This window comes from Melospiza georgiana, chromosome 28, assembly GCF_028018845.1.
Source record: "Melospiza georgiana isolate bMelGeo1 chromosome 28, bMelGeo1.pri, whole genome shotgun sequence".
NCBI lineage: Eukaryota > Metazoa > Chordata > Aves > Passeriformes > Passerellidae > Melospiza > Melospiza georgiana.
Window position 1 is genome coordinate 2,303,310 of NC_080457.1, and position 25,295 is coordinate 2,328,604.

The 25,295-nt window shown below is 67.0% G+C and overlaps 1 protein-coding gene across 2 annotated transcripts; it reads left to right on the plus strand.

Annotated features, from left to right (window-relative positions):
* The first annotated feature begins 1,820 nt into the window (after nt 1–1,820).
* Nucleotides 1,821–24,935, plus strand: RARA (retinoic acid receptor alpha). Of its 2 annotated transcripts, XM_058041724.1 has the most exons (9): nt 1,821–1,898; nt 8,560–8,855; nt 19,643–19,791; nt 19,897–20,038; nt 20,910–21,070; nt 21,157–21,333; nt 22,030–22,234; nt 22,405–22,563; nt 24,263–24,935. In XM_058041724.1, exons 2-9 carry the CDS (start codon nt 8,678–8,680, stop codon nt 24,472–24,474), a joined length of 1,383 nt encoding a protein of 460 aa, XP_057897707.1. In that variant the 5' UTR covers nt 1,821–1,898; nt 8,560–8,677; the 3' UTR covers nt 24,475–24,935. The 2 variants fall into 2 exon arrangements, with proteins under 2 accessions (XP_057897707.1, XP_057897708.1); XM_058041725.1 differs by lacking the exons at nt 1,821–1,898; nt 8,560–8,855 and adding an exon at nt 14,632–14,755.
* The last annotated feature ends 360 nt before the right edge of the window (nt 24,936–25,295 follow it).

The window sequence follows — 25,295 nt, forward strand, 5'->3', positions numbered from 1 at the left end:
AGCCCCAGCCCCGCTGCGCCGCAGTGGATGAAAAATCGATGGCGCAGCTGGAAGCGGGAGCGTGGGTGCCGGCGCCGTTCGTCACCGCGGTGGCAGCAGCGTGGCGAGGGGACACCCGCGACACCGGCAGCGACGTGCGGAGCCCGGGGCACCGGCGGGCTCCTCCGGCGGCCGCGCCGCCTGTCCCCGCACGCACAGGCGTGCCGTGCCCACGGGGCCGGGCCGGGCCGTGCCCGAGCGCTCGGCGCGGCGGGGGCTCGGTGTCCCCTCGCCGGTGTCCCCGGTGCCCCGCTGTCCTCCCTTGCACTCTCCTTACATAAGCGGCCACGTGGCGGGCACGGCCGCCTCCCGCCGCGCCGTCAGCGCCGGCACCCAGATTCCATCTGACAGCCCCGTTCCGCCCGGCTGCTCCCGCCTGGCACCGGGGCTGCGGGCCGGGACCCCGCGCGACCCCGCGGCGGCCGAGGCCCGGGGGACGCGGGGGACGCGGGGACACGGGGCCGGTGGCACCGCCTGCCCGCCCTCGGTGCGGCGACGCCGCGGGAGCGGCAGCGGGCGGGGTGCGGGCGGGGATGGGCTCGGTGCGGCGGGGCCGGGCCGGGCTCGGGGGGGTCCCCGGTGCCCCGGTGGGAGCGCAGGGGGGTCGGGCTGGCCGGCGTGCACATCTGGGAGTGATTTGGCACATTCCACTGGGCTGAGCACATGCCGGCGCCTGGGCCTCGGTGTGCGGGGAGGGGGCCGGAGGCTGGCCCGGCCGCGGTGTCCAACCTCGTGGTGGTGAGCGCACGGGGGAAACTGAGGCACGGCAATGTGCTGAGTGGCCTGGTGGGCATCACCCTGCTGTGTGGGCACCGTGGGATCCTGACAGGCACCCAAGGGTCCTGGGTAGCGGGGGGTCAGTGTGAGCCCCCTGGAGCTGCTTGCACTCCTCACATGTGTGTCTTCCCAGGGGAGCTCCTGCCCCACTGCCCTCCCAGCCCTCGTGCCGCAGGCTCTGGGCTGTGCTGGTGGGTGCAGCCCTTTCTGGGCAGCCTGGTCCATATCCGTGTCTCCATCGCCATCCCCTTCCTATGACCAGCATCTCTCCGGGGACAGAGAGCAGGGAATTCCTCTGGCTACAGGCACTCTGTACCCCCGGGGTGCCACAGGTGCCCCCAGCCCTTCCCCTCTGAGCCTGGGGGGGCAGCTCAGTGACTCCCCATCCCTCTCCTCTCTTCCCCGCAGTGTGTTCCCATTTCTTCCCTACATCCCTGGAGAACCCACCTCCTGTTTTCCATCATGTGTTCATCCTGTTTTCAATCCTCCACCCGGGGTGGGTACCCAGAGTCAGAGAAGAGGGAAGCGGGTTGAGGGGGGGGGGATTGAAGCACCTCCTCCTATGAGTGTGGGGGGGAAGGGGAGGGGTATCGAAATTGCGCTGCGCGGCCCCTTTAAGAGCCCCCCCCCCCGGCGCGGCGCGCGCACCCACTTTCTCCCCTTCCGCTTTCTGGAGACTTCAAAGAGTTACAAAGCCCGGCTGGCCCCGCCCCCGCCCCGCCCCCGCCCGCTCCTCATTGGCCAGCTGGGCGGGGCGGGGGCGTGGCCACCGTGAGGGGCGTGTCCTCCTCCCGCTCCCCCCCCCGCCCTCCGCCGCCGCCGCCGCCGCCGCCGCCGCCGCCCCGCCCGGCCCAGCCCCGGGTAAAGTTTCCCCGCGAGCACATGACTCGCAATGGCCGCGGCCGCCGCTCGGTGAACCCCCCCGGGAGCCCCCACCCCACCCCTCCCTCACCCCTCTGAGCCGGGGCGAACCCCCCCCCCCCTCCCTTCCCCCCCCGCTCCTTCCCGGTGCCGCCGCCATGCAGCCACCACCGGGAACTCCCCGGGTTTAAGGATTTCGGTGTTGGAGTCTCCGCGAGCAGGTAATGAGGGGGCTTTGGATGTGCCCGTGGGAGCGGGGTTGGGAAGGAGGGTCTTGGTGCGGCTCCGGTACCGCCTCTGGGGATCCCCCTCCGGTAACGGGTGATCCCGGGGTTCCCGCAGCGGCGGAGGGACTCCGCCGGGCTGCGGCTGCCGGGAGCACCGGAGCCGCAGCGGCTTCGGGATCGCGGCTTCGACCTCTGCCTCCTACACTGGGCTCGGGGGTGCCGGAGTTCCCTCTCCCGGTACCGACAGCCCGGGCGCTCCCGGGCGGCAGCGCTGCCCCCCCACCCCGGGGCGGGCTCCGGGGAGCCTCTGCACCCCACCGGGAACCGGCCGGCCGCCACAGAGCGCGGTGCTGGGGACACCAGCCCGGGATTACCGGGCTCCCCCGGGCCGCCGGTGCAGCCCCATCGCCCCCACCTCGCCGCGGCGGGGGGGGGGGGGCCGGGGCCGCTTCCCCTTTTCGGGGTGCGGCGGGGCCGGGGCCCGGCGGGGGAGCGGGGCCGGGAGCGCGAGGGGCGCCGGGGGCCGGGGGGCGGGAGCGGCGTCTGCGCCGTTTCCTGGCCGGCGGGCGGAGGAAGCCATCGCTCTGCGCGGCTGACAGGGCGGCGGCGGGCGGGGGGGCCCGGGGGAGCCGGGCGGGGGGCGGCGGGGCCGGGGAAGGGACCGGCGGCCGCTGCCTCCCTCCCGCAGCAGCTGCCCGGGGCCGGGCTGGGGGCGGCGGGGCTCCGGGCGGGGTGGGGGCTTGGGGGTGCAGCCCCTCGGGTGTTCGACCCCGATAGAGCGGGGACCCCCCCCGGTAACGGGGAGCAGCACCCCAAGCTGGGGCGCACCGGTGCGGGGACAAATCTGTGCGTCCGTCCCCCAAATCTGTGCGTCCGTCCCCCAAATCTGTGCCTCTGACCTTTGACCCCGTTGGTGGCAGGGGCCGCCCCGCAGCGCGGCGGGTGCTGGGGGGGACACGGGGGTTCCCCAAGGCGGTGCCCCCGCTCCGGGAACCGGGCGGGCACCGGTTTGGTGGCTGCGGGTGCAGCGCCCGCCGCGTCCCCTGCCGGGATTAGCGGGTGACGGCTCGGTGGCTTAGCGGCCCCGCGGCCACTGCTCCCGGGCCATATGTCACCCGTGGGCCCCCACCCTGCCCTTGGGGGTGACCTTGGTGCGGCCGGAGGATGCGCCTGCTCCGGGGGTACTCGCCCTGGGGATGCCCGTGGGTGTCCTGGTGGGTGTCTGTCCCCTTTGCCCGTTGCTCGCAGCCCCCCCCGGTGACACGGTGACACCGACAGCGGGATGGCAGGATCAGGGCACTGCCCTGCGCCTCATCCGGAGCTGCCTGGTGGTGCCTGCGGCTGCTCCATCCCGCAGGGACGCCTGGCTTCGCTCAGCTGTCCTCATACATCCTCCGTGTCCCTGTGGCAGCAGCGGCGGCGCGGCCACAGAGCCTGGGGACGGCTGTGCCACCGCCACCGCCTGCCCTGCGGCGCTGGGATTCACCATCGCGCCGCTCTGCATCTATTTATATCCACGAGGTTCTGGTGTGACAACGTGCCACATTTGGCCGCGCGTGCCCTGAGCCACCGTCCTGGCACCGTCCAGCGCCGATGGCGGTGCTGTCGCAAAGAGCGAGGCTGAGCTCTGGGGTCCCCCGGCCCTTTTTGGGGCGCTGCAGCAGCAGCACCTCTCAAGGCTGGAGGGGAGCTGTGAGCGCCCTGCAGTGCGTGCCTGGAGCCTCAAGGTGCCCCGTGCCGTGGGGCACCCCTGGCAGCGCCAGCCCCGGCTCGGGGGGGGGCACAGCGAGCGTGGAGGGGGGGTGTGCGATCATATCTGCGGTGACACATGTGCTGATTACGGAAAATGGGTTAATCTCCCTGCGGCTGGAGGCGGCTTAGCGGGGGGTGGCTCGTGGCAGGGCCCGGCGAGGGGCCTCGTGCGCCCGCCGTGGCCTCCGCTGTCCCCTCCGCTGTCCCCGCTGAGCCGGGCAGCGACGAGGGACATGGCGAGGGGACGTGGCAGCGGCGCACGGCCGCCTGGCCGCCCGCAGCCAGCCCGGGCACGGCTCGGTGTGTCACGGTTTGTGCCCCCCCAGGTCCGTCAGGGCTCCGCTCCCGGGAGCCTGCCCAGGCTTGGGGGCACGGTGCCACCAAACCCCGGTGTCCGGGGGTGTCGCGCCGCCGCCTGCCCGCCGGGTCCCCCCCGCGCCGTGTCCCGAGCGGCCCCGTGCCAGCTGCACTTGTCTGCCGGCTGTCGCCGAGCCAGCGAGGGCTGTCTGGGGCCGCGCTGTTCCCGGCACGCCATTCCCAGGGCGCCGGCTGCCGCCGCAGCCTCGGCTAAAAACAACCGGGACTGCCGCGAGTGGCTGCTGGGGCACCATCCCCCTGCTGCCCGGGAGCCCCCGGGGAACGGGGATGGGGCACTCGGGGAGCCCTGGAATGGGGGGCATCCCCCCTGAGATGGGTGAGGTGCTTGGGGAGCCCTGGGATGGAGTGCTTTGGGGACCCCAGGGATGGAGCACCCTGGGACCCCAGGGATGGGGCGCTTGGGGAGCCTGGGATGGGGGGCTCCAGGGATGGGGCACTGCAGGACCCTGTGGATGGGGCGCTCTGTGACCCCTGGGATGGGGCGCTCTGTGACCCCTGGGATGGGGTGCTCTGTGACCCCTGGGTGCTCTGGGACAGTGAACCCTGGGCCTGTGGCTTCCTGCTTTCATCCTGAGGGTTGGGATGCAGGATGGCGATCGGGCTGTACCTGGGGGTGTCTCCTCCATGGGCAGGCAGGGGTGGGGGTGTGTGTGTGTCTCTCCAGGGTGCTGTCCCCACAGTGTGAGGGGCTGGTGGATCACGACGCCACGGCACCTTCGCGACTGGCCTGCTCCTCTCAGGGCACCCACGGCGCAGCCAGGCCGGAGCGGTGCCGGTGGAGCTGTGGCACAACTGTGGCCATGCCAGGGGCCGTGGCGGGGGCTGGGGCACCTGTTCCCACAGAAGAATGGCGTGTCTGGTGCTGGGTGCGGGAGCTGTAACCGGAGCGGCGTTCCCAGCGTAACCGGAGTCGGCCCGGCCGCAACAGGTGGAATTTCAGTTTGTGGCTCCTGGCAGCAGCGAGATGTGGGGTGCAGGGGTGAGGACCCACACTGCAGGGCCAGCGGTGACTCCCTAGGGTGCCCATGTGCCTCCGTGGGTTGGGGAGGCCAGCATGGACAGTGAGGTGTCCCTGGCGCTGTGTCTGTGCTGGGGGAGCCGTGGTGGCTCAGTGAATCTTGCGGTTGGTGTTGGGATGCTGGAACACCAGTGCTGCCCAGGGATCTGCAGTGGGGCCGAACAAGCCCTTGGGTCTGTTGCTGGCCCTCAGGAGGAGAATGTAGGTCCTGGGGTGTGCGCTGCTCTCAGCATCCTCAGATTGCTGCTCCCAGCAGCCTCAAGCCCGGCGCTCGCTGGCCGAGTGTGTGCTGCTGGCTCCGGCCGTGCCGCAGGCTGGGCATGATTCACGCCTGCCCGGGGACGTGAGAAACGTGACGGTGACTCACCGAGGAGAGCTTTGGGGATACGGCAGAGGGTCTCTCTCAGCAGCCCCGTCAGGGGAGCACCTCGCCACGCCTGCACAACCTGCAAACCCCGCTGCCTTGCCCGGGGAGGGGCCGGTGGCGGCGGGGGGCAATGGGGACAGCCGGGCCCTTGGCCTCGCGTGCGAGGCCACCCCGGGCTGGCTCTGCTGCCAGCGAGGAAACCGCAGGCTGCAACCGCAGCGGCTCCGCAGGCGCTTCCTGCCCTGCCCGGAGGCTGCCATCCTGTGCCCCCGTGCCTCAGCACGGCAACCCCGCTGTGCCCACACGCCACGGGGACGGCCTGGCACGGGGAGGGTCCCCACGGCCCGTTCTGGGCAGGGTGGGGGACGCACACGGCGGCCGCCGCCGGGTTTGGGGAGCGCGGACGCTGCGGTGGTGAAGCCTGAGGTGGCAACGGGGACAAGGAGTGGGGTGGCAGGGCAGAGGGGTCAGCAGGCAGTGGGGTGACAGACTCTGGGGTGGCAGGGGAGCGGGGTGACAGAGTCTGGGGTGACGGGCTGTGACGGCTGGGCCGGGACTGAAGTGAAACCTGTCTGCCTGGGAATCGAGAGTGGCAAGGGGAAGCTGCGGCCGGGAGCGCGGTGCCCGCCGGCGTGACAGGAAGGGCTGGGTCGCTGCCCTCTGCCCAGGCACCCCCAAACACCCCCCAGCACCCCCGGGCCCGCTGCCCCCCGCTGCCGGGGGTGCCAGGGCGGTGCCCCCGCTCACGGCGTGTCACATCCGGGCGCTGCTGCTGCCATCACCGTGTGCCCCGACAGGAAGCACAGCTGGGTTTGGGGCTGGTTTGGGTGCCAGGGGGGTGTCAGGGTGGGCTGGGGTGGGCACTGGCGAGGGGGTGTTGTGGTGGGGTGCTCTGTGGTTGATGCTGGATGTGGATGTGGGTGCTGAACCCACCTTGGGGGGTCACAATGGGGGGGCTGCCTTTTTGGGAGGGGACCGTGCCAGCGCTGCCTGCCCTGTCAGGGTGTGCCCGCATTTTTGCAGAGGGCTTCGTGCTCTCTTTGGGGTCACAGCTGGATGGTGGCTTGAGCAGCCGTGTCCCACCCCAGCTGCGTCCTCTCACCCCCAGCCACGGGCCCCCAAATTATGTCCCCCACCAGCCCCACTGCTGCTGGCCCTGGGAACGGTCTGATCCGCGTGTCCGTGCGTCTGTCCGTCCGCTCCCGGGGGCCACCCCCGGCCTGGCTGGGAGGTTCCTCGTGGCTGCATTTGGCCCGGGCCCCGCAGCAACGTTTTCCACGGGGCTGGAACGAGGCGCTGGATTCCAGGAAGCTCCGGGCCTCGTCCAGCTCCTGCGGGGACTGGAGGAAAAGGCGTCGGGGCGGGAGAGCACGGGCCCTGCTGAGGGGGCTGCACGGCCCCTGGGCCCACACTGCTCACCCAGGGGGGCTCTGGGGATGCAGCTTGGTCAGGACAGCCAGGACCCCCCTTTGGGACGGCCAGGACCCCCATTTGGGATGCCCACGATCCCCCAGTTGGGGAGCAGCTGTGGCAGAACATGGTCCCAGGGGAGCTCCTCTGGGCAGCAGCTCCTCCTGCCCACCAGCACCCATGGCACCAAGGCTGGCCACCATCCCTGGACCCTCCTGGCCACTTGTGATGGTGTGGAGCCCTGGGAAGGGGGGGTCGCTGGGGTGACCAGGCCAGTGGTGTTGGCCTGGCTCAGTCCCTGGCTGGCCAGCAGCGTGTGGGGGGGCCTGAGCGGGTTGAGTAATTGGGCCCCGGCACGGCTGGCGCGGTGCCCGGCCAGCACTTGGCACCGGCAAACATAAACAGTTCTTCCCGCGCCTCCCTCCCCTGGCTCCCCCCGGCCAGCACAGCTCGGGGGCCACGGCCTGGCCGGGGGGGGGGCATGGGCAGTGCCCCACAGCCAGGCCAAGCTCCCTGCAGGGCCATGTGTGGAGCCCAGGCCAGGGCTGTGCCCAGGACGATGCTGAGCTGGCGCCCGGCGCCGTGCCCTGGCAATGCCTGTGGGAATCCCACGCTCACTGGGGTGCTGGGGGGGCTGTGACCCTCACCCAGGCACTGATGGGTGCCCACCCCAGGGTGGCAGCACCATGGGTGTGCCCATGGGTGCTTCCCACTGGGTCAGTGGGTGCTGGGGTGAGCTGGCAGAATGGGGGTCCTGCCTGGAGTGGGTGCTCCCAGCTGTGTTCTAGGGGGGCGGGCAGGGCCATGCCCATCCCGGCCCCTCCCCAGCGCCTTGCCGGGCGGCCCAGCCTTGTTCCTCTGGATCCTTTTCCGCCTCCGCGGGGCCGGGAGCCAGCACTCTCGGCAAATAAACAGCCCCCGCCGGGCCCCGCGCCAGCACTTAAATAAACAGCCAGCCCGGGATTGTGAAAGCCCCGCACCCCCCTTCCCACCGCCCCCCGGCCGGCCGGGCCAGGGGTCCGTGCCGGTGGGCACACGGCGTGGCACATGGCACAGAGCGGTGTCCCGATGGGCACAGCCCAGCCCTGAGGCCGGCAGAGCCCCCCGGTGCTGGTCCTGGTCCTGGGGGGGGCTGAGCCCCCTCCCCACGATGCCGGGCCCCTGAGCCCCCCCAGGATCTGTGCAGGGATGGGAGAGCGCAGCCGGAGTGGGAGCGTGGCCGTGACGGCAGAGCCAGCCCGGAGCAGAGCCGCTGTCCTCAGGGGACCCCGGTGTGCCCGTGTGCCCCCCCTGCCCGTCCCCATCTGCCCTGCAGCCCCCCGGGCTGGGGCAGGGGCTGCTGCCCCCAGGCTCTGCTGCGTGCCCCGTGTCCCACGCCTGGCATGGCAGAGCGGGTTTGGGGTCACGGTGTGGCCCTTGGCTGCAGGGGGTGCCCTGTGGGGCCACAGTGTCCCCAGGCCGTCCCCACGCCGTCCCCCCGTCCCCCACCCAGCCAGCTAAGCCGGGATTAGCGAGCTGCGCCTGCCGGTGCCGCCGTCCCGGTGTCGTTAATCGGGGGATCGGCGTTAATCCCGCACGGAGCCCCGGGCCCGGCCGGCTGCGCCCTCCTGGGGCCGGGAGGGGATGTGTGCCTGGGGAAACTGAGGCACGGCCGGTGGGTGGATGGGTGGGTGTGAGGGTGTCGGGGGTCACAGCCCCTGTGCTAACGCCCCTCTCTGCTCCCCCTGCAGCACCACAGGAGCAGCAGCAGCTGTGAGGAGAGCCCGGCAGCAGGGCACCCGCGGGCCCCATGCTCTGCTGGCCCCCAGGACCCCACCCCTGAGAGCCCCCCGCAGCACAGAGACCACCATGGCCAGCAACAGCAGCTCCTGCCCCACGCCGGGTGGGGGGCACCTCAATGGCTACCCCGTGCCCCCCTACGCCTTCTTCTTCCCGCACATGCTGGGGGGGCTCTCTCCGCCCAGCACCCTGGCTGGCATCCAGCACCAGCTTCCCGTCAGTGGATACAGCACCCCGTCACCTGCCAGTGAGTACCAGGGCCCTGGGGGGGCTGGGGGCACCGTGGGGACCCCTCTGGGCCAGGCTCTGTCCCCAGCATGTGGCACTGGTGAGGGAGGGTCTCCCTGCTCCCAGCCACACCTGTGGGGAGCTGATTTTGAGGCCTCCGTGGTGCTTTTCTCTGTGTGTCCCTGTGAGTGCTGCTGCTGCTGGGGAAACTGAGGCAGGGAGCGGTCAGCGGCCCTGGTGAGGTTGTGTCATTAATTGTGCCCACCTTCGTTAGCGGCTGGTTATTAATGGCCTGCAGGGCGTTCCTGTCCCTCACTGTGACCACCCTGTGGGTGCTGTGTCCCCACGGGACGGTGGCTCTTTGTTCATGGTGGTGGGGCTGCCATGAGGGAGGTGATGACGGCGATGAAGACAATCATCATCACCGCTGCTCCCGATCCCATTTCCCCGTGACAGCCTCGTCCATCACAGCCCCAGTAATCACTGCCAGCCACGACGGCAGCTGCGAGCTGCTGGACGCGGGCTCCCACCCGGGATCCCCCCAAACCAGCACCCCGCAGCGTGCCTCAGTTTCCCTGTACGCCGTGGTGCGGCTGCCGGACCTCTTCTCACCCCGTGCCTGCTCCCTGCAGCATGAGTGCCCTGCGGCGCCCGCTGCCGGGGCCAACCCCGTGGCTCGGGGTGTGGCGGGGCCCCCCCGGCCCGTCCTTGGCCCCGGGGGCCGGTGCAGGTCCGGGCAGGGCCGGCCCTGGGTGCTGTCCCCGCCGGAGCCGCCCCGGCGGCGGTGGGACCCAGTGGGACCAGTTCAGCGACTGGGTGTCGGCGGGTGGGGCCACTCCCCCGCGCTGGCTCTGGGGCCATTCCGGGCGTGTGGGAACAGGCTGGGGGGGCCGCTGTGTCCCCCCCCCTTCCCCGACACTGAGGACAGGGCCGCGGGCACGGCTGTCCTGAGGCGGGTGGGGAACCGTGCCTCAGTTTCCCCTTGGCTTTCCCTGCTGGGTGCCCGAGCGATGCCAGGGGTGGGGGTGCCATGTGTTGCCCTCCCTGCCTGTAGCATCCACACCGCTGCTGGGTGCCCTGGTTGGGTCGGTGCTGCGGTTTTGGGGTGTCCTGTGGTGCCACTGCTGGCGCAGGGAGGTGCCCGTGTCTGTGTCCCGCCGGTGCCACCACCCCCTCCTCACCGTGTGTCCCGCCCTCTCCAGATGTGCTGCAGCTGTGCGGCCCCGGGCTGGCCGTGTGTGTGTCAGTGCCCCCTGTGCCTGTGTGTGCATGCACATGTGTGTCACGTGTGTGTGTGTGTGTGTCAGTGCCCCCTGTGCCTGTGTGTGCACGCACATGTGTGTCACGTGTGTGTGTGTGTGTGTCAGTGCCCTCTGTGCCTGGTTCATACCTGGGGCTGCGCACGGTGAGCACACGTGTCATGCATGTGCATGTGTGTGCCGGTGCTCTCTGTGCCTGTCTGTGCACGGCTGGGGCTGGACAGGGTGTGCATGCATGTGTCACGTATGTGTGTATCTCAGTGTCCTCTGGGCCTGTGTGTGCATCCACACGAGTGTCACGTGTGTGTCTGTGCCAGTGCCCTCTGTGTGCACACACGTGTGTCACATGTGTGTGTGTGTCAGTGCCCTCAGTGCCTGTGTGTGCGCTCACATGTGTCACGTGTGTGTATGTGTGTGTCAGTGCCCTCTGTCCCTGTGTGTCACATGTGTGTATCAGCGCCCTCAGTCCCTGTGTGCACACACACGTGTGTCACATGTGTGTATCAGCGCCCTCAGTGCCTGTGTGTGCACACACACGTGTCACATGTGTGTATCAGTGCCCTCAGTGCCTGTGTGTGCACACACACGTGTGTCACGTGTTATCAGTGCCCTCAGTGCCTTTGTGTGCACACATACGTGTGTCACGTGTGTATCAGCGCCCTCAGTCCCTGTGTGCACACACACGTGTGTCACATGTGTGTATCAGCGCCCTCAGTGCCTGTGTGTTGCTGACACACACCCAGCAGCGTGCCCCGTGCCCTGTGCCAGGTGTGTACCCCCATGTTGGCACGCGTGGCACCTCCGGGTCGTTCCTGTGCCCTCATCCCCGTCCCTGGGGTCTCTGTGGCGCCCGCCTGTCCCTGCGGTCCCCTCCCGTGTCTGGGGGGTCCCTGAGGGGCTCCTCGCCCTGATTCCCAGGCCTGGCTGATTCCCGGGACCCCAGCCCAGCCCCCCGGCCCCGCTGCCGGGACAGGGGCCCCGCTCCGGGCTGCCTCTGTCACCCAACCCGCTGGCTCCGGTTTCCTCGCGCCGCAGCCGCTCCCCCGCAGCGCCCCGTAATTAATTAATTTTTAAAAATTAATGAGCAAAACGTGCTCCCTGCAGGCCGGGGGGCGGCAGAGGGGGGGGGGGCCGGGGGGCCCCGCTCAGGGCAGTGGCCGGGGGGAGCCCCGCGGGGTGCGGCGGTGCTGGGGACCCCCCCATGGCTGCCCGGCCAAGATTGATGAGGCGCTGGGCCCCCGGCCTGGGAAAGCCCATTAGGCGGAGGTTCTCTATCACTGTCAGGGGCCGGGGGGAGCCGCCTGCTCCAGCCGGGAATTCGCCGGGCTCAAAAGCGACTGAAGGGGATAAATGGGGTCTTTTGAAGTGGGCGGGCGAGAGGGGGGCTGCGGGGCCCCGAGGTGCCGGCGCGGCGGTGGGGGAAGGGATGGGGGGGTTCCTGTGGGGGCTCCGGGCGTCCCTGTGACCCTGCCACCCCAAATCCATCCCCTCTGCCTCGGGGGGGTTCTCCATGGGGTCCCCATGGGCTGGAGGGTGGGTTGGGTTTGCATCAGCCCTTTGGAGGCGGCTCTGTGCCCCCGGAGCATCGCTCAGGATGCGGGGCTGGGGATGGTGCGGGAAGGGCCCCGATGTCGTGTCCCCAGGCTCAGGGCGGGGTGTGCCTGTCCCCCTCACACTGCGGGGTTTACGTGCGGGGTGTCCCCTCGCCCAGTTCCTCTTGGCTCTGCAATTAAGGCTTTGTGTTTGGGTTTTTTTTTTTTTTTTCTTTTTTTTTTTTTTTTAATAATCTCTGTTTCTTCCTGTTGCCGCCGACGCGGGACGGGAGGGGATGCGGGAAGCGGTGCAGGAAGCGATGCGGGATGGGAAGCGCTGCCCGTCGGGGCGGCCTCTGGCACGGGTGCCACCGCCCGCGTCCCCTGCGCCGTCCCCTCCGTCCCCTCCATCGCAGGCACATTCTTTCCAGCGCTGGTAAATGAGTCAGAGCAGACATTTGTCATGTTCGCTGCAGGAAGTTGGAGCAGCGCTGGGCTTTTGTTCGAAACCTGCTGGCTAAGCAAAGCCCCGACTTGCCATTATTATTTAAACAGGCGCTGCTGCCGCGCTGCGCAGCCCCGCACGAACACACGGACACACGGACACGCGTGCACAGCCACACACACGGAACAGCCACACATGTACAGTCACACACACATGGGACAGCCACACACACATGGAACAGCCACACATGTACAGCCACACGCACATGGAACAGCCACACATGTACAGCCACACACACATGGAACAGCCACACATGTACAGTCACACACACATGGAACAGCCACACATGTACAGCCACACACACATGGAACAGCCACACATGTACAGTCACACACACATGGGACAGCCACACACACATGGAACAGCCACACATGTACAGCCACACACACACGGAACAGCCACACGTGTACAGTCAGACACACACGGAACAGCCACACATGTACAACCACACACACATGGAACAGCCACACATGGAACAGCCACACACACACAGAACAGCCACACAGGGACAGTCATACATGGAACAGCCACACATGTACAGCCATACATGTGCACAGCCACACACACAGGGACAGTCACACACATGGAACACATGGACACGCGTGCACAACCACACACATGGAAAAGCCACACATGTACAGCCATACATACAGGGACAGCCACACATGGAACAGCCACACATGTGCACAGCTACACATGGACAGCCATACATGTACAGCCACACACGTATAGCCACACACATGCAGACAGCAACACATGTGTACAGCCAGACACGTACAGCCAGTACAGCCACACACACAGACCCACGGACACGTGTGCACAGCCACACACAGGGACAGCCACACACGCATGCACAGCCACACACACACGTACAGCCACACATGCACATCAGGACAGCCATACATGTACAGCCACGCATGTGCACAGCCACACACACAGGGACAGTCATACATGCACAGCCACACACACAGACAGCCACACATGTACAACCACACATGTACAGCCAAACATGTACAGCAACACATGTACGGTCACATATGTGCACAGCCACATATGTACAGCCACACATGCACACAGGACAGTCACATGCACACGCACACAGAGCCACACAGACACGCAGATACGCAGATGTGTGAGGCAGTGCCCGCATCCTCCCGGCCTGTGCTCCTCCTGCCCATGGCAGGGCCCAGCTGGGGGCTCCTCTCCCTCCAGGGCAGCCTGGGCTGGGCAGCTGGGGCCGGGGCAGCGTGGCTGTGCCCGCTGTGCAGGCAGATCACGGCTGCAGAGGGAAGTGGCACCCCCAGGGCCTGTCCTTGGCGTGTGACCGTCCCCGCTGTCACCACTCAGGCTCCCCGGGTTTGTGGTGTCAGCTTCAGCAGGGCCTTGTGTGGAGGGGAGGGGTGGCACAGGGTTCTGTGCCCTGCAGGGTGACACGCCAGCACACACGTGTGCATGCACACACAGATGGGTAGAGGGGGCTGTGCACACACTCGTGTGTTCACGTGCTCGGTGGGACACGGTGTCACACACACGTGTGTGTATATGTATGTGTGTGCAGGATGAATGCACACACGCGTGCACACACAGGCAGCCCTGTGCAGGCACACACACCTCCCCATGTGTCTGTGCAGCACGAGCACACAGCGTGGCGCCGCCGCAGCGGGGATGCACACAGGCATGATGCACTGGGAACATGCATGAACACACGTGCACATGCATGTACACAGAGCCACCCCCACACCCCCCGGAGGGTCAGGCCGAGGTGAGCCCTTCCCGCGGGTTCACCCGCAGTTCACCCGCATCCCATTAGGCAAATGAGCTGCGGCCGCCGGGCAGCCCCCGGGACCCCCCCGGGACCCCCCCGGGACCCCCGGGCCCCGTCATCTGCTCCGGGCAACCCCCGGGCCCCCCAGCCCCGCCTTGAGCCCCTCCCCATTTCGCCGCTGCCTGGCACTGCCCCCGCGTGTCCGCGGCCCTCTGCGTGTCCCCGTGTGCCCATTTCTCCGCCGTGTCCTCCCGCGTGTCCGTGTCACCACCACGTCTGTTACCCCCCCTGCATGTCTGTGTCCCTCTCGGTGTCCCTTGTCCGTGTCCTATGTCCGTGCCCCTCCCCCCCCCGGCGTGTCCATTTCTCTCTTGCGTGTCCGTGCGCCCCCCGCGTGTCCGTGTCCCGTGCCCGGTGTCCGTGTCCCCTCTCGTGCGGCCCCGCGGCGCGGAGCGGGTTAAGCGCGGGGAGGCGGCGGGTGCCGGGAGGGACCGGGGCTGGCGAAGCCGCAGAGCCGGCGGGGCTGCGCCTTCCTCCCCTCCCCCCGCCTCCTCCTCCTCCTCCTTCTCCTCCTCCTCCTCCTCCTCCTCCCGCCGCTCGGGCGCGGAGCGAGCGGCGGGGCCGCTCCGCGGGGCGATGGCAGCGCGGCGCGGGGCGCCCCGGGGGCGCGGGGGGGGGCACTGACCGCCCGGGGCCGCCCCGGCCGGGGGAGCCGCCCCCGCCGCCCCGGGGCCATGTACGAGGGCGCGGCGGTGGCGGGGCTGCCCCCCGGCCCCTTCCTCCGCATGGATTTCTACGGGCCGGGCCCCCGGGGCTGCCCCCCCCGCCGGCCCCCGCCGTGGAGCAGCTCCGGCCGCTGTAGGTACCCGCGCACCGGGGGCGGACGGGGCCCCCCGCCCGCCGCATCGGGCCGGGGAGAGCGGCCCCGGAACGCGGGCGGGTGCGGGGGGCGCTGCGGGGATGGTGCGGGGGCCGTGGGCGGGGGGCTGAGCTGAGTGCGGGGGGCTCAGCCCCCTCAGCCTCCTCCCCACCCGCTCCGTGCGCGGAACCTCCGGCTCTTTAAACACCCCCTGCCCTATTTCGGGGGCAGCCGGGGCTGAGCTCGGTGAAGGGGGGGGGGACAGGGGGGTCGCCTCTCGCCCCCCCCTTTTCGCAGCGGGGTCCGGGCTCCGCCGGGAATTTCGCTCTCTCCTGATAAAGGCTCCGGGAAAATCCAATTAACTACAGACGGAGCCGCCGCCGCTGCCCAGGCGCGGGGGAGCCCCAGCCTGGGCCCCCACCCTGCCGCGGCTCGGGGGGTCCCCCTGGGCACGGGGTGGATGTGGGGCCGGGCCGGTCCCGTTCCCGCTGGCGGGACCCTGCCCCGTGTCCCTGCAGGGGTCACGGCCCGGTGCCCTGCGCAGGGGGGGCACGGAGGGCATGAGGGCACCGCCATGGGCAGCGAGGGGCACGGGCAGCGCCGTCCGAGCGCCCCCAGCCTGGAGCTGCTCCCCCTCGGGCATGTGGAGCCCTGCTGCCCGTTGTGCCCACGGTGTGGGGGCGAGTGAGGTTTGGGGGGGCTGGAGGAGTCTCCTGTCCCGGCTGTCGTGTCCTGGCACCCAGGGGCACCACAGCGGCCCGGGAAGGTCCTGCCGGGTTCCGCGGGACTTTCACCCCGCTAAGGGCGGCGGGGATCCCTGGCGGAGGCCCGTGCGGGGTGCCCGCTGTGCCAAGGACCCCCGGTGTCGCTCCCCTCATTGTCTCGGGGCCGCTCGACCTTTGCGCTGGCACCGAGCGCGGCCGCGGGGCCTTTGTCTGCGCTGGGGACACGCGGGGACTCCGGCTGCCTCTGCCACGAGTGGGGGCTGCCCCCGAAGTGGGCACGGGGGTCTCCAGCTCCAGTGCCACCCTTAGCGCCGCCCCCTTGGCTCTGCCCCGAGCGGGGTCGCTGGGGGATATTGTCCCTTCTCTGTGCCCCCCAGCCCTGCGGGGGCTCCCCGAGGGTCGCAGCGCTGCTGGCCCTGTGCCCCTGCCCTGCCTGGGGCACCTCGGGGCTCTGGTCACGGTGACCATGACCTGGCGAGCGTGTGGGCGGCCGGAGCTGGCGGCGCTCCCTGGCTCCGTGCCCCGCTCCCGACGTCACTCACGGTGCCCGTGTCTCCCCAGCCCGGGGGTGCCAGCCCGGGCAGGGCTCAGCCGTGCCGTGCCGTGCCTCAGTTTCCTCAGAACCAGCTGCGGCCGTGCCCGCTGGCCCCGCGGTGCTGGCAGCTGGCCCAGCGTGGCACTGCCCTGCCCGGCGGGGCGTGTTGTGTTGGCATGAGAGCCAGAGCTGCTCTGGGGGGCACGGGGAGCCCACCCACACCCCCGTGGGGAAGCAGAGGCACGAGGCAGCTCCTGAGGGTGGTGGGAAAGCTTGTAGGAGCCCCCCGAGACAGTGGGAGCCCCCTGCCCTGTGGAGCCGTGTGCTGTTGGGGGTTTTTGGAGTGCTGTGGGGTGTCAGAGGGGTACGTGGGGTTGGATTATGCGTGGCACCCCCCCGCCGGGCACGGGGTGGCCTCACATGGCCTTGTGAAAGCTGTGGGTGTGTCGGGGTTTGGGGACGCCAGACCCTGGCGCTGGCAGGGCGCAGACAGCGGGTCCTGGGCAGGGTGCCCGTGGGGAGCAGGCGGTGCCCGTGAGCAGGAGCGGGCACCCCACGGCCCTGGGCTCCCGGCACCCTCTTCCCTTCCTCCCTCCCTCCCTCCCTTCCTCCCCCTTCTCCTGCAGAGGCGCAGGAATTCGGGGCACGTGGGATTCTCCTCCGCAGGGAAGCCCTGGCTGGGCCTCCACCCTCCTGTGAGGGGGGCTGTGACCCCTTGGCACGGCCCTGCAGGGGACCCCCTGTGCGACCCCCGGGTGGGCTCCCCTCTGATCCCCCCCATCCTCATCCTCCCCGCTCCGCTCCGCTGTGTCCCGGAGCCCGGCGGGGTGGTGGCGGTGCGGAGCCGGTGTCCCCGCGGGCCCTGGCACACGCGGTGTCCCCGCGGGCGCTTTCCCACGCCGGGGCGGGGGTGCGGGTGTCGGGGTGCCCCGGGGTCCCCCGGCGCGGGCAGGAAGCAGCCGGCGGGGCCGCGGGCGGGGGCGGCTGCGCTCGCCCGGGATCTGGCGGAGCCGCAGCATCTGGTCTGCAGCTGGAGCCGGGCTGCGCTGCCTCGGCCGGGGGGGACAGCGGGGTTCATCCTGCTGCGGGCCGAGCCCGGGCATTGGGGTCAGCCTGGCACCCATCCTGCCCCGCTCAGCGCCTTTGGGTGCTGCTCTGTGCCCACCCAGCCCTGACGCTGCCGTGAGGGGGCTCCTGGGGAACTGGCCGGGCTGGTGGCTGTGTCCGTGTCCCCTCCGCGGTGGTGGCAGCGGTGGCAGGGGATTCCCGGGGTGCTGGCGCGGCTCTGGCAGCGCAGGGACGCGCAGGGAGCCGGCTCCCCTCCCCCGCTCCGCATCCAGCACATCAAAATCTTGTCAAATCCGCGTTTTGTGAGTGCAGCTCTCCACGAGGAAGTTCTTAAATTATATAAAAGAGGCGATAAATTATAGACGACGTTCTCTCAGTCACTTTAATGGCTCCGCTCCCTCGAGTGGCAGCGGTGATTTATTCAGCCCGGGAGCTCTGCCCGGCGCTCGCCCCCGCGCCCCTGTCCCACCCGCACCCCGCGATCCCACCCCGCACACCCACGTCCCACCTCGCAGCCCCGAGTCCCACCCTGCACCCTCCCAGCCCCGCACACACGCTTGTGTCCCGCCTTGCACGCTCATTTCCTGCCTTGCACACTCCCCCGGTGCTCCACACTCTCATATCCCACCCCAGGCACTTGTATCCCACCCCATACATTCATATCCCACCCCATACACTCATATCCCACCCCAGGCACTTGTATCCCACCCCATACACTCATATCCCACCCCATACACTCATATCCCACCCCAGGCACTTGTATCCCACCCCACACACTCATATTCTGCCCCACACACTCATATTCTGCCCCACACACTCGTGTCCCACCCCATACATTCATATCCTACCCCATACACTCCCATCCCACCCCATACATTCATATCCCACCCCACATGCCCACATCCCACCCCATACATTCATTTCCCACCCCATACATTCAAATCCCACCCCATACATTCATATCCCAGCCCATACACTCATATTCCGCCCCACACACCCACATCCCACCCCATACATTCATTTCCCACCCCATACATTCATTTCCCACCCTACACACTCATATCCCACCCCATACATTCAAATCCCCCCCCACACCCACATCCCACCCCACACACTCCCATCCCACCCCACACACTCCCATCCCACCCCATACATTCATTTCCCACCCCACACACTCCCATCCCACCCCATACATTCATTTCCCACCCCACACACTCCCATCCCACCCCAGGTACCCCCCACCCTGCCCCACACGCTCCTGTCACACCCCGCACTTTCCCTGTCCCCGTTGTTGCCTGGGGACACGCGTCAGGGCTGGCTTTGTCCTGCTGTCCCCTCCCCGGCCCCATCCCGAGGCACTGCCGCCCTGGGGACCCCCACCCCTCACCCCAAGCCCCCCCACTCCTCTGGGGCCCATTCTGGGGTCCGGTGTCCCCATCCGGGGCTCCCCGCGGCTCCCCGCTCCCGGGGGGGGCTCGGGCGGCCCTGGGGCCCTTTTTGGGGTGCAGGGGCCGGCGGGGCAGGGGGGGGGGCCCAGGCTCCCCCGCCGGGCCTGGCCTTTAATATCCTGTTTGACTGGTTCGCTTGGCTCGGCTGCAGAAAAACATTCGCAAACATCCCGGAGCAGCCGGGGAGCGTTTAACCCCTGCCTGGCTGTGCCCCGTGCTGAGGCTGCACCCCAACTGTGCTGAGCCCCCCCCTCCCAGCTCCAGGGGTGCACCCTGACCGTGCTGAGCCCCCCCCCACATGCCAGGGGTGCACCCCAAATGTGCTGAGCCCCCCCCCAGCTGCAGGGGTGCACCCCACCTGCACTGAACCCCTCCCTGTCCGAACAGGGGGACTTGGGCACATCCCTGCAGGGCATGGGGGTGCTTGTGGGGTGCAAGAGGCACATCGCTGCAGGTTTTGGGGTGCAGGAGGGGAACAGGCATGTTCCATGAGGTTTTGGGGTGCAGGGGTGTACTGGCTGTGTCCCCTGTGCTGCTGTCAGGACCAGGGTCTGCTTGTTACGGGGACAAAGGTGGCACTGCCCTTGGGGATGTCCTCCATTGGGAGACCTCGGGGTGCCAGCTGGGTGCCACTGTGCCCTCCTGGGGAGGCTCTGGCTGGGGGTGCTGGGTGACCCTGGGGCTGTGGGGGTCACCCTGTGTGTGCGGTGTCACACTGTTCGTGTGCCCACACGTGTGACTGAGTGTGTGGCACTGCCCCCCCAGGCTGGCCCTGCACCCTCCATCCCCTCATCCACTGCCAGTGCTGCTGCCTGGGCCGGGGGCTCCTGGGATCCCGGCCCTTTTCTTTTCTTTTCTTTGTTGGTTTTTTTTTTTTTCTTTCCCTTTTTTTTGTCTGCCTGAATTCCACATCGTCTCTGTGACCTGGAAATGTCACGTTGCATCTTCCCAGCACGCGTCCTCTCCCCGCTGGCCCTGCTCGACCTGGCGCCAGGGCCGGGCTGGGCAGGGCTGGGCTGGGGCTGCCGGGACCCCCGGAGCTGGGGTGCAGCACGGGGGGCTCCCTGCTTTGGAGGGCTCCGTGTTTTGAGTGTTTCCCCTTGCCCACAGCCGTGGAGACGCAGAGCACCAGCTCGGAGGAGATCGTGCCCAGCCCGCCCTCGCCCCCGCCCCTGCCCCGCATCTACAAGCCCTGCTTCGTGTGCCAGGACAAGTCCTCGGGGTACCACTATGGGGTCAGCGCCTGTGAGGGCTGCAAGGTGAGCGCTGCCACCAGTCCCCAGTGCCACCAAGGGCTCCCCGGGCTCCTCGGGGTGCTCGGGGTGCCTGTGGCGGGCGCTGACGGGGCCGTGCGGGGTCCCCAGGGCTTCTTCCGCCGCAGCATCCAGAAGAACATGGTGTACACGTGCCACCGGGACAAGAACTGCATCATCAACAAGGTGACGCGCAACCGCTGCCAGTACTGCCGGCTCCAGAAGTGCTTCGAAGTCGGGATGTCCAAGGAGTGTGAGTGGGGATGGGGATGAAGGGCAGGGGTGAAGGGACGCCGTGTCCTCGTCGGGGGGTTCTGGGTGTGATGGGCCATCCCAGCAGCCCCCACTGCGTGCCCAGCGAGGCTCAAGGGGGATGGGGATGAAGGGCAGGGGTGAAGGGACGCCGTGTCCTCGTCAGGGGGGTTCTGGGTGTGATGGGCCATCCCAGCAGCCCCCACTGCGTGCCCAGCGAGGCTCAAGGGGGATGGGGACCCCCTGGGATCGTGTCACAGCCTGGCAGTTGCCCAGGCAACACGTGATTGATAATGTCAGAGATAAATGACGCTGAGGAGGCCTCCCTGCTCCGCTGGCAGTTGCCATGGTGCCCGGCTGTGCCCCCACGGTGGGTGCCCGGGGGGGATAGGGCTGCTGGGGCACAGCTGAGTCCTGCCCCATCTGGCAGCCCCTGGGGGACTGGGACCCCTGGGAGGAGCTGGCAGAGCCAGGGGGGGTTCAGCATCCCAGGGGCTCCCCCTGCACCCAAGAGGGGTCCTGGCCCTCTCAGCCTACAGAGGCTGATCCCTGCAGGGCTGGGGCTCCTCCCAGCTGCCACCCCCAGGGTGTCTCCCGTGCCCTTCACCCAGCGTGGTGGCTCAGCTGCCATTCTCTGTCCCCGGGGTCCCTCTCTGATGTGTTGGCTTTGCAGAGCACTGTCCCCTTGGCAAGGAGTGTGGTCCCCCCAAGGGTGCAGGGTCTAACTGATGACTTGGGGGTCGTGGGGCCGATGGAGGTTGTCACTACAGCTGAGCCCATTGCTGGTGGCAGGTCCCCATCCTGCCCTGAGGGGTGGGGCAGGGGCTGGGTGGCACCAGGACCAGGTGACACTGACCCTGCCGTTCCTGCAGCCGTCCGCAATGACCGGAACAAGAAGAAGAAGGACGTGCCCAAGCCGGAGTGCTCGGAGAGCTACATCATCACACCTGAGGTGGAGGAGCTCATCGAGAAGGTGCGCAAAGCCCACCAGGAGACCTTCCCCGCGCTCTGCCAGCTCGGCAAATACACTACGGTGAGTGGCACGGGGTCTGGGGGGTCCTGGGGGGCTGGGGAGGGTGGCACCCCCTCTGTGCCCTCATCCCCCACCTCCTGCCACAGAACAACAGCTCGGAGCAGCGCGTGTCCCTGGACATCGACCTGTGGGACAAGTTCAGCGAGTTGTCCACCAAGTGCATCATCAAGACGGTGGAGTTTGCCAAGCAGCTCCCCGGCTTCACCACGCTCACCATCGCCGACCAGATCACCCTCCTCAAAGCCGCCTGCCTCGACATCCTGGTGAGCAGGGCTCTCGGGTTTTGGTTGTTATTGCTGCCCCAAGATGTGCAGGATGTCTCTGCTTCGGCCCTCGTGGCTGAAGAATGAGTCTGGACTCTTCACTTATCTGTCTTGAGGTTGTTTATCAATTCTTATTTATAAAATTTTCTTTCTGCCCAGCTGAGGTCTGCTCAGCAGGGCAGCCACAGGCACTCTCTGTGTTGTCCTTTTGTACTACAAGCTACGTATATCATATTTACACTTAATTCCCAATACCTATCACCTGTGTTAGACAGTGCACTTCTACTCTAATCCAATCCCAAAGTGCCAACATCACTGCAGAAAATGGAGAACAAGAAGAAGAAGAAAGGCTGGACACGCCCAAGTTCCTCCATCTTGTCCCCATAACCCCCATACCAAAAATCCTAAAATCTACATTTCCACCCTGTGATAATTTTATTATTACACTATTCAAACCTCGGTGACTTTCAGGTCCTCATACAAAGCTGGCAGCTTGCTCCAGGGGTCACAATCAAATCCCCAGGTGTTCTGGGCCATGTGCCAGGGTCTCCAAGCCTCCAGTGGGGTCCTGGCAATTCTGGACACCCTGAGGGATGCGCTGAGTTCTGACACACGGGGACAGGGATGGGGACAGGGATGGGGACAGGGATGAGGAGGGGACACCAGACTGAGCTCCCCGCTCTGTCCCCACCCCAGATCCTGCGGATCTGCACGCGCTACACGCCGGAGCAGGACACCATGACCTTCTCGGACGGGCTGACGCTGAACCGCACGCAGATGCACAACGCGGGCTTCGGGCCCCTCACCGACCTGGTGTTCGCCTTCGCCAACCAGCTGCTGCCGCTGGAGATGGACGACGCCGAGACGGGGCTGCTCAGTGCCATCTGCCTCATCTGCGGAGGTGCGTGCAGGGATGGGCACCTGCCCAGTGCCCGCGGGCACCCGGCGCAGCCCGGCCGCGCTCCCCGCGATGGCTGAGCGAGGAGAGCCCAAAGGAAGCCCAAGCGGTGGGAGATGGGAACCCACAGGATGTGCTGCTCCCCTCAACCACTGTGTGTGCCCCCTCCGCAGACCGCCAGGACCTGGAGCAGCCCGACAAGGTGGACAAGCTGCAGGAGCCACTGCTGGAGGCGCTGAAGATCTACGTGAGGAAGAGGAGGCCCAACAAGCCCCACATGTTCCCCAAGATGCTCATGAAGATCACAGACCTGCGCAGCATCAGCGCCAAGGGTGAGGCTCCTGTGGCTTTGGGTCCTGAGGGAGCATGAGGGGATAATGGGGGGGTTGGGTCACTCAGCATCCTCCAGAGGGGATGAAGGACACATCCAGCATTGCATATTCCAGGGATGCTGGAGATGTGACCATGTCCCTTGTCCTCAGTGCCCAGGGAGAAACAAAGCTGGGGGTGTCAGTTTGAGGGTGCTGTTTTGGCAGTGTCACTTTTTGGATGACATTTTGGTGGTGCCATTTGGGTTTTTTTGGGTGCCTTTTGGGGGTGCCATTTTGGTTTTATTTGGGTACCATTGGAGGATGCCACTTTCAGGGTGCTGTTTTGGCAGCACCAAAAATGGTGAAATTTTTTGGGTGCCAGTTTTTGTGGTGCCATTTTAAGGTTTTTTTGGGTACCATTTAGGGGGTGCCAGTTTTAGTGTGCCATTTTGTTGGTGCCATTTTGGGTAGCATTTGGGGTGCCACTTTCAGGCTGCTGTTTTGGGCATGCCATCTTTTGGGTGCCAGTTTTTGAGCACCCATTTGGGAGGAGTGCCAGTTTTGGTGGTGCCATTTTAGGGTTTTTTGGGTACCATTTGAGGGTGCCACTTTTAGGCTGCTGTTTTGGGTGTGCCATTTTTTGGGTGCCAGTTTTTGAGCACCCATTTGTGGGAGTGCCAGTTTTAGTGTCCCATTTTGGGGGTTTTTTTGGGCACCATTTGGGGGTGCCACTTTCAGGCTGCTGTTTTGGGAGTGCCATTTTTTGGGTGCCAGTTTTTGGGCACCCATTTGGGGGAGGGGTGCCAGTTTTAGTGTCCCATTTTGGGGTTTTTTTGGGTACCATTTGGGGCTGCCACTTTGAGGCTGCTGTTTTGGGAGTGCCATTTTTTGGGTGCCAGTTTTTGGGCACCCATTTGGGGGAGGGCTGCCAGTTTTGGTGGTGCCATTTTGAGGGCTTTTTGGGCACCATTTGGGGCTGCCACTTTCAGGCTGCTGTTTTGGCGGTACTATTTTTTTGGGTGCCAGTTTTAGAGCACCCATTTGAGGGGGTGCCAGTTTTAGTGTCCCGTTTTGGGGTTTTTTTGGGCACCATTTGGGGCTGCCACTTTCAGGCTGCTGTTTTGGCTGTGCCATTTTTTGAGTGTCAGTTTTTGAGCACCCATTTGGGAGGGCTGCCAGTTTTGGTGGTGCCATTTTAGGGTTTTTTTGGGTACCATTTGGGGGTGCCACTTTGAGGCTGCTGTTTTGGGAGTGCCATTTTTTGGGTGCCAGTTTTTGGGCACCCATTTGAGGGGGTGCCAATTTTAGTGTTCCATGTAGGGGTTTTTTTTGTGTACCATTTGGCGGTGCCAGTTTTACTGTCCCATTTTGGGGTTTTTTTGGGTACCATTTGGGGCTGCCACTTTCAGGCTGCTGTTTTGGGTGTGCCATTTTTTGGGTGTCAGTTTTTGAGCACCCATTTGGGAGGGGTGCCAGTTTTGGTGGTGCCATTTTAGGGTTTTTTTGGGTACCATTTGGGGGTGCCACTTTCAGGCTGCTGTTTTGGGAGTGCCATTTTTTGGGTGCCAGTTTTTGGGCACCCATTTGGGCGAGGGCTGCCAGTTTTGCTGGTGCCATTTTGAGGGCTTTTTGGGCACCATTTGGGGGCTGCCACTTGGAGGCTGCCAATTCTGTGAGTGCCCCTTTGTGGCAGCCCCCGCTGACCCTGCCCGTCCCGCAGGCGCCGAGCGGGTGATCACGCTGAAGATGGAGATCCCGGGCTCGATGCCGCCGCTCATCCAGGAGATGCTGGAGAACTCGGAGGGCATGGACACGCTGGGGGGGCAGGCGGGCGGTCCCCGCGGGGGCAGCCTGGGCCCCCCCCCGGGCAGCTGCAGCCCCAGCCTTTCCCCCAGCTCCAACCGCAGCAGCCCCGCCACGCACTCGCCGTGACCGCGCCCGGCGCGCACCAGGACAGAGCCGCCGGTACCGGGGGGAGCCCCCGCGCCCGGCCCGGCCCGGCTGCAGCCCCCGCATCCCCGGGGCGGACTCCTCGGCAGCCCCCGCCGGAGCGGAGCGGAGCGGATCCCCCCGCAGCAGCCCCGGGCCCAGCGCGTTGGTTGTGTCACATTTCAGGGGCGCGGGGACCTCGGGGACGCCCCCGGCCCCACCAGCACCAGCACCCACGGGATCGCGACCACCGAGCCACCCCCTCCCCAACCCACCCCGCCCCGGCCGTCTGCGAGGGGGGGGGGGCCCGGCCAGCCCCGCACGCCGAGGAAGCAGAGTCATTTAAAAGAGAAAAGAAAGCAAAGTATATATATATAAATATCTATAAATATCTATAAATACGTTTTAAAACCTTTGTAAAAGTTTGGAGGGGTTTTTAGGCCTGTGCAGGTGGAGGGGGCACGGCGGGCGCTGCCGGGGGAGGGTGGGGAGGGGGGGGCACACGGTTTATTATTATTAAATTCCTTTTTTTTTTTTTTGTTGTTGTTGTTGAGATTTTAGTGGATTTAGAGTCGGGGGGCACCGGGCGGGCCCTGCCCCGGCCCCCCAGGCGGGGAGGGGACTGTGGGGGGCACAGGGTGGTGCCAGTCCCGGCCTCGCGGGGATGGGGGACCCGGCCCTGCCGGCACGGGGAGGACGGGGAGGGGGGACGGGGGGGGGGGGCTGGCTCCAGAATAAAGTTTATTTATTCTAGTGCCTGGCTCGTTATTCTTGTGGGGGTACCAGGGGAGGAGGGGAGCCGGGGTGGGGACATGGTCAGGCTG

Bases quoted from the DNA above. Each gene is read 5' to 3' on its own strand.
- RARA (XM_058041724.1), top strand. From the start codon at position 8,678: ATGGCCAGCAACAGCAGCTCCTGCCCCACGCCGGGTGGGGGGCACCTC. The intron at 8,856-19,642 runs GTGAGTACCAGG...CCTTGCCCACAG, and splicing joins CAGCACCCCGTCACCTGCCA to CCGTGGAGACGCAGAGCACC. The intron at 20,039-20,909 runs GTGAGTGGGGAT...CCGTTCCTGCAG, and splicing joins AGTCGGGATGTCCAAGGAGT to CCGTCCGCAATGACCGGAAC.